The following is an 8,658-nucleotide window of genomic DNA, read 5'->3' as shown; positions in this document are numbered from 1 at the left end:
AAGTTTTCGCGCCACGAACGTGTCTCATCTCGTCCTCCCGTCGTTGCAGCCCAACTGTAAGGAGACAACGCCTGTGACGGCCAACCCGTTCCAGCTGCTGGACCACTACAAGCAGCACGTGCACACGCCCGCCTACCCGCCCGACGAGCGCTTCTACCCGGTGAACTCCGGCGGCGCCGTCATCGGCTACATGGGACGCCGTAAGCGCGGCCGCCCACCGAAGAACCACATCCTCGACGCCGGCGCCCCCTACGCCGTCCAAACCCCCGTCATCACCGCCGCGCCCGCGTCGGCGGCGGCGGCGTCTCCGCCAGGGGGCGCCGGCATCCCGCGCGTCACCCTCGTGAAACAAGAGGACGGCTACAGCATCGTGAACGGCGAGGGCGCGGCGGCGGCGGCGGGGGCGGGGCGGCGCGGGGGGTTCGACGCGTACGAGACGGGCGAGGCGTGTCCGGACGACCGCTGCCCGTGCCGCGGCCGCCGGCACTTCCACTGCCGGCAGCCGCGCTGCCACTACGTCACCGACCGCGACGACCTGCTGCTGCTGCATTCCAAGGACTTCCACGACAACATCGAGATCCTCGACGGATTCGCGTTCTACGACCGCAGCGTCGACTGCCGCATGCGCCGCTGCGAGAGCAACCGCACCAACCGGCACTTCCACTGCACGCGGCCCGGCTGCGCGTACTCGTTCGTGCGCTACAGCACGATGGCCGTGCACGACCGGCGGCACCGCGATGACCCCGGGCCGACCCCGCCGCAGAAGAAGATCAAGCTGACGGTTCACGACCCGACGTCGCTGCAGACGAAGACGACCGTGATACTGTCGAGTCCGCCGCGCGACTCGCAGGCGTTCCTCAACCCGTCGCAGCACCTCGCCGAGAAGAACACCGTCAAGGCGACCGGGACCTTCTTCCCGCTGTCGGCGCTCACCGGCGATGCGGCGGCGGCGGCGGCGGCGCCCCCTGGCGGCGACGTGGACGGTGGCGCCACCGACGAGGAGCAGCAGTTGTTTTACCCGGCGGAGCTGTGCGGCCGGCCGTTCTGCAAGCTGCGCAAGCGCGAGCACTACCACTGCGGCGCGTGCGGACAGGCGTTCTCCGGACTAGAGCGACTGCGACCGCATCTCGCTCGTCATGAGGTGGACGGAGGCAGACTCGCCGCCGCGCTCGCGCTGCCCCCTGGCGACCACGAGGGGGCGCCGCCGCCGGACGCCGCGACGAGCGACTCGCCGATGGACCTCAGCAACGACGACACGACCCAGGAGAAGTTGACAGAGGGCGCCACCGATAGCCGCGGGTCTTCGCCGGGGGGCGCCACCGAGGCGTCGTCGTCGTCGCCCGCGCTGCCGGCCTATCAGCCGGTGATCCTCACGCACATACTGAACGGTTACCGCCAGGGGGCGCCGCCGCCGCCGGGCCAGCCGCCGTCGTCGAATTCGGACAGCGGTGACTCTAAGAGCGAGTCGTCGAGTTCGGAGACGGACGACGGTGATGGGGAGGATGCGTCGCCGCGGCAACCCGCGACGGCGACGCCACCGCAGCCGCAGCCGCCGCCGCCGCGCCTCCCGCCGCACTTCTTCCAGGTGCTGCCACCTGGATTGATCCCGGTGCCTTTCACGATGCCGCTGGCGTTCGGCGGCGCCTCCGCCGGTCTGAGCGTGCCGCAGGTGCTGCCGTTCGCCGGCCACCACCACCGCACGGCGCCACCATCGTTCGCTCCTGCCGCGACACTCGCGCCGCAGTTTGCCACCTCGACGACGATGTCACCGCAGCTGTGCGCGTCGGCGTGGCAACCGCGTTCCACCGACCCCGCGGCGAAGACCGACATCGGCAAGTTACTCCCACCACCCCCCGCCGCCGCTGCCGCCGCCGCTGCCGCCGCCGTTGCCGCGGAGACGAACAACAATGGGAAGGCGGACGACGCCGCGGCGAAGGTCGCGGTGAGGACGTCGGGCGGGAAGGATGACTTCATGCCGGAGGGCTACACGCGTTTCCGCTACAGCGAGGACTGCTCGTACATGCGCTGCTCGTACCGCAACCAGCTGACGCACTTCCACTGCAGCCGCGCCGACTGCGGCTACAGCTTCTGCGATCGCGCTCGCATCGTGCAGCACACGGCGCGCCACGAACGCCTCGACACGCTCATGGGCAACGAGTTCAAGCAGTTCCGGCAGAACATGGAGTGCGGCCGCGAGGGTTGTGAGGATGCGAGCAAGTCGTCGCACTTCCACTGCGGCAAGTGCGAGTTCACGTGCACCGACACGAGCAAGGTGGTCGCGCACCGACGACAGCACGCGAAACTCGACAACATCGCTGCCGCCGGATTCGAGAAGATCAACGCGATCACCGATTGCGCGCACGACGGGTGCAACTACAAGATGAAGCAGACGCACTACCACTGCTTGAAGTGCGCTTATGCCGTCGTCGGCCTCTCCAGCATGGAGACGCACAAGTTCAAGCATCTGCAGTGATGCGCAGCATCCGCGAATTCCTCCACCGTGTGCGAGGACCATCAGTGATGCACGTATCCACTGTGCCAGCATCCGAGAAACCCCGCCGCTGGTGATTCAACGCTTCCGTGGCGGGCGACCGTGAGCGATGCGTGCTGGCCTCTGGTGACGGGTGACGGCTGATCGCCAGCGACGGGTGCCGCCCTCTGGTGACGGGTAACCGCGGGTCGCCGGTGGCAGGTGCTGCTCTCTGGTGGCGGCAGGACGACTAACAGTTGCGAGGCGATGCGTTCGCTCGCACAGACGATTTAATGGCCAGTTTGATAAACGATACGATGTGTAGCGTTTTTCTTTTTTTTTTACATAGTTTAATTAGGCGATCGTCGTCATCGTTGTTGTCGCAAGATGACGTCACGTCATGACATGCCTTAGAATGACTTCATCTAGTCGTATATCCATTCATGTACATTCTGGTCGGCTCACGACCCGGGATGTATGTATTCTGTACGGAGGGGGTTGTCGTTAGATATTTAATCACATAATTCATGTGCCTATGCAGTAGCGAGATAAAAACCGTGTGATATTGGAGTGGTGTGTTTTTATTATTGAGGATCTATGTGTGTATGCGTGTAGGCACCGTAGTCATTCTGGGTGCAGTGAAGCGATATCTTCTAATGCAAGTGTCAAGTATCAGGTACAAGCTGCAATCAAGTCAGAAGTAGAGGTTCTACACCCGTTAGCCCCCCCCCCCCCTGTTCAACAGTCTCTCTCATCTCTCAGATTTGTGTTGCATTGGTGGGTCGACTGACATACCGCGTGTAACATCCGTTTGGGTGAGAAAGCACGTTTTTTGAAGTGGTATAGAATGAGTTGGAGAAAAATATGCTTCACGTTTTTGACTCGCGGTTTCTATACGTAGTTAAAATTATCATCTCTGCCAAAGCGCCAAGCGTGTCGAAATGTCACCTCCACTGCTCACATGCACTGGGTGCCCCCTAGTGGTTCTTTGTGGCACGATCAGCCATTTTGATTTTTTACTTTGGCAATACCAGATGGTATCTATCGAGCAATCAGGGACTATTTGGACCTCTGGCAAACACCGTTCGTGCCTTTTAACTTCCCTGTATTATGTTGTAGATTAGGGAAGGTCCGGTGAAAAGGAATTAAGTAATGCTGGCTGGGAAGCAGTCAGACGCAGGCCTGTAATGTTGGTTTGTGATGCGTTGCTCATTCGAGTTGGGAGTGCTTAACGTTTAAATCGTGTTCGACGCACATTGGTGCGTCTGCTGATTGTGCATGTATATATATATATATACATATACATATATATATATATATAATATATATAGTGATATATAATATGTACGCACGCAGTACCTAACCATGATTCCATCTTATTATTTCTTGCCATTTTCTAACACAAGGTGGCGTCCCTTGTCGCAGACTGTGCGGAGAAACCAGAGGGCAGAGCGGGCGTGCCTTCCTTGAAAATGCCATCCTAACTATACTGTTAATTCGACTTGAGCCCAAAATAACCAGCTCTTAGCTTTGATATAAATGAGGCATTTTATCGGTAACCTAATCAGTTAATTTTATTATGTACATTTAATTACCTGTGTTTATACCGTTTGTGTTCAAAGAAACGTTTACCGTGTGCCTCTACCAATAAGATATTTAATAATTAATCATGTGCCTCAAACAAGAGTCGATGTGTATATAGTTTAGGTCAGTACGTTTTTGATTAGACGCAGTTCGTTTGCGTCATACCTTCTGTATCGTGTGCTGAGAATTTATATGTATGATATGTTTCCATTTTCCCGCGTCAAAGATCCGTGTGATATGCAGATGACAACGAGGCAGTGGGTGTGTTTATTTGTAAACAGCCACAGGTTAGTAACAGGTGATGATGATAGCCATAGATATATGGTACTTGATAGATTGGCTAGATGTAGGATTGTCTATCTGGTGTATTTCTATGCTAGCACGTGTGTGGTTGAAGGACCATCTACACGCGGTTGTTCATGTTTAGTTTGTGGTCTTAGGCAGGAAGAACTGCAAAGGTATTTGATTATAAAAGCTGTCGTTACGATTGTGTGTAAATGCATTGTAGGTGCGTTCCTGCAGATGCTGTCGATTTCCTTCTGAAATGTTTGCTTGTTTGTTTTTTTCTCTATAATTTAATCACTTACAAGAAATCGCTGATGTTATATGAATAAGTATAGCAATAATTTCATTGTGATATCACCATCAAACGAAATAGGATGAATAATTTATTACTGTTTTGTAATATTTGGGCTCTTATAACCATTCGTGCCTTCGGTGATATACCTTCTAAAATCTATACTTAATAGTGTTGCGACTTAACTACAACGGTTCTAAATCAAATGGAAATCACAACAAACAGACAGAGAACCAAGTAACACATGATCTGTATTACCATGTCGGTCTCCTGATATCATTAGAAGGCTTGTCGTGCAGCATAATATATATGTTATATATATAATTATATATATATATTATGCTGACGTACGACCGGTTTTATGTTGTCAGCTATTCCAACAGGCCATCAGTCCAGTGTCTATCTGCTCAACAGTCGAGTCACGTGTTTGTGTGTGTTTGAAGAAATGTTATCGCCGTCATATGTGCCTTTCGAGTTACCCGGAAGACTGTTTCTGCCGGCATTCGCGAAAAAATCGCTCCTGCTACTGTATCGTTCCCGTACGTCGGCGTTGCACCGGATACAGTCTGATGTCGTGACCACGTGACCTGCCGACGTAACGTGCTCAAGCGGGATCACAGCGACAGGACGGACGTCGGCACGCGCTCACTCCCACCACCAGGGGGCAGAGCGGTGTAGTTACAGTGGAAGGAGCGTGATCAAGTCTGGTCGCTGTACGGTTTTTCTTGTCGATGTGTGTGCGTATGTGTGCGTGCTGTTGGTGCTTTCATTTTAAAAGTAAACATGGTGTGATGCACACAACTACACACGGCTGTCTTCATGGTTTCATTGTTGTTGCAATTATCTATATACGCTCCTGTCTGTGGTTGGCCGTCGTACTCAGAAATAATTATTTTTACCGCAGTTGAAATAATTTAACCGCGGTCTTTTTACCTAGTAAGAGGTTGTGTTACACATAATTCAACCGCGGATAAATTAAATTATGTTATTAAATAATTAAATTATGTTAACTTATGAGTAACAATGTGTAACTTAGGGTAAAAGGGTAGCTTAGGGTAACTTAGGGTAAAAGTCCAATAATTTTACGGCTGTTAAAAATATGTAACGCTCTTTTTCCTGGGGGCGCCTCCATCCAATGGCATTAACCCAGCTTCTTCCTCATCCTTTGGATTATGCGCAAGGTGATTAACAGGGTGTCGGGTATGATAATTAAGGAGTACTACGTAGCAAGTGGCATGTGAGCGCAAAATGACTCATGATGGCAAAGTTGATGAGTACCAGAATGAGAGAGAGAGAGGGGGAGAAAAGAGAAATAATGACATGCATAGCGGAATCGGGGTAAAAGAGAGCGCTGGAATCATAGAAATAATATACTACTATAGGTAGGTCTCTATATATTTCTATGGTTTAAATGGAGGAGATAGATCATATATTAGAGGGCTGCTGGTAGCCTATTTCTCTGTGTCTCGTGCCGTGTGTATTCGAATATGAACCGATAGATGGCGCTTTCAAAGGTTTTGAAAATGGCGTAGATTTTGTGAAGTTTTATTGAATATTCAGCATGTTTTCAACCTATTTTCAGCTCTGTTACACTCGGTATGGAAAGTAGAGAGACTTAAAACAGTCTATATTTACAAGGTAAGCTTTCTCTGTAGCCTTATGATGAAGTTAGCACTAGGCAATGCATAATACCTGATCAGGCAAAATTTTGTCTAATAGTAATATAAACAGGAGTAAGATAATATAGATTCTATATTATCTTACTCCTGATATAAATATAGTCGATTTCAGGGCCCTAGCAGCGGAAGGTGACGGGAAATGCTCGCGCGTTGCAATGGTCAGAAACGGCCGAAAACGGCCGAAAACGGGCGAGTAGGGTCGCTTGAACGCATTTTTTTCGACACTTCCTGTTAACTCACATGTTTATCGGTTGAAATGAACAAAGAACACCCTCACCAGTACCCCTGTCGAGTTTAAAGGGGCTACCCCTACAGTTAAGAAAATGACATAGGTTTCTATGGGCTACATGTTCTCTATCCTTGAACCCATATGTTTGTAGCCACTGTTCGCTAAGGAATATTATTGCTGATAGGGTCTATGTCCCCCAGGGTACTGCCGGACCGTACCCTGGGTACGGTTCGATATACCGGACCGTACCCTGCTAACTATCTAATATACCGGACCGTACCTCGCTTACTCCAAATCGTACCCAAACTGCATGCAGCGCCCCCTTCCCACACTCAGGATATACCACTGCCACAATGCAAGAACTATTTTTACAGTGGGCGGAGCTCCGGGGAAATCCAGCAAATGGCAAGCCAACGGCCGCGAAGTCGTCGCTGAACAAAACATTAGAAATTTCTATGATTTGCATGTTTGTTGGTGGACAAATTTAGATGTTTTAAGCTGAATACACAAAAATGTATCAAAGACAATGTTCGAGAATTAGGTATATTGGCAAGCATCCCGAAAATTCATGATAAATACGTGAACTTAGTTTAGTAAACAGCGTAATGATTTGAAAGTAGTAAATGGGCGCACTATTTCGTATCACTATTTTTATCAAATTTCTCATGAAATAATGATCCGACTTTTATTATCTTTGCAGATTTTATAAACACACACCCTATTACATAGGACAGGAGTAACGGGGTCGCTGTAAAACTTATAGTAAAAAAGCGTAAGAAATTCTTACGGAAATCAGCTTGTGGCAGTGGTAGAATTGAGCCAGAGCGAGAGCGCCATCTGTCGTGGAGTTTGAACCGTACCCTGACTTTCAGCCGATGTCGTAATACATAACGCTTGTCGGCAGGAAACGCGCCGCTTTATGTCCAGTTCATTGTTTCCGATGCGTTCCCGCGAAATTCGTATTCGTGTTTCACTTTCATGCAGTACCGTGCAGGTTGATAACAATTAACACAAGTTATATTATGCAACATTGATAACACAAGTGTTGCAACATGCAGGTTGATAATTATAGCACTGTTGTGCCCGTTGGTGGTGTACTGTTGGAAAGATTTCTATCAGAGCATGAATATTTGAAAGATGTTGAACTCTGTCGGCACAAGCGAGACGTGCGAGATGCGCTGGTTTCTGTGAATGTAGTCGTAGATGCATCGGACGACTTCACGTTTATTTGACAACGGCGAAACGGACCTGTACAAAACAAACGCAATCGATACTCGGACACTTTTAATCTGACTGAAGATGGACAGATTAAACAACGTCTTGTGCTGGAGGGTCTTGAAGCTGATCGAGCAGTTGCGACATGGCACTTGTACTGTCCCGGACATGGCAACTGCCAATGAGTATGCGGTGGCTTCGGGGAGTGCGCAGAAGGTAACTAACTATACTTTATTCCTACTTAAAGAGGCAAGCTTTTACACGTAAGAATATAATTAATTACCTAATGTACAATAACACACAGACCCAGTCGCTGATAGGGTCTATGTCCCCCAGGGTAATATATGTAGTTCGATAGACCTGCTGACGATGGCCGCCATTGTGATCACATGATTTGTTTTCAGCGATGAATGACTGTCTGAAACATCGTTAACTGATTTCAAATAGTTTGTTCTGTTAAATTCGCAAAACAAAAGTTACATGTAGCGAAGTAATTATTTTAACTTGTTTATCTTTATAAAGGCGGCCTTATGTCGGGCTTGCGAGCCGACTCAACTGGACGCAACTGGCTGCAATTCACTGCGACTGCAGTGCTTAGGTTGGGCAACTGCGACGCGACTGCCTGCGACTGACGCTCATAGGGTCTATGTCTCCCAGGGTACTGCCGGAACGTACCCTGGGTACGGTCCGGTATACCGGAACGTACTCTGGTCATGCACTATTTGATATGGTTAGGGTTAGGGTTAGAATTAGGGTTAGGGTTAGGGAGTAGGCGTAGGCGACTCCCTAGACTCGTTAGTGGAGTAGGCGAGGTACGGTCCGGCATATTAGATAGTACCAGGGTACGTTCCGGCAGTACCCCGGGGAACATAGCCCCTCTCAGCTATACTAGCTCGCTTAGGCG

At 50.6% G+C, this 8,658-nt stretch overlaps 1 protein-coding gene across 1 annotated transcript in view; it reads left to right on the top strand.

The window, feature by feature from the left end:
• Nucleotides 1–5,439, top strand: part of LOC106807598 (zinc finger protein castor homolog 1-like) — a gene marked incomplete at its 5' end in the record, with an annotated part of 16,510 nt that extends 11,071 nt beyond the window's left edge. The window contains 3 exon segments of the mRNA XM_014809993.1: nt 50–898; nt 1,001–1,504; nt 1,544–5,439. Coding sequence (XP_014665479.1) covers nt 50–898; nt 1,001–1,504; nt 1,544–2,473 — 2,283 coding nt within the window.
• Nucleotides 5,440–8,658: the final 3,219 nt, after the last annotated feature.

Source organism: Priapulus caudatus, unplaced genomic scaffold (genome assembly GCF_000485595.1).
Source record: "Priapulus caudatus unplaced genomic scaffold, Priapulus_caudatus-5.0.1 Scaffold225, whole genome shotgun sequence".
NCBI classification, from domain to species: Eukaryota; Metazoa; Priapulida; class Priapulimorpha; order Priapulimorphida; family Priapulidae; genus Priapulus; species Priapulus caudatus.
The sequence above is the reverse complement of the archived record's forward strand: the minus strand, read 5'-3'. Positions and strand labels throughout refer to the sequence as shown.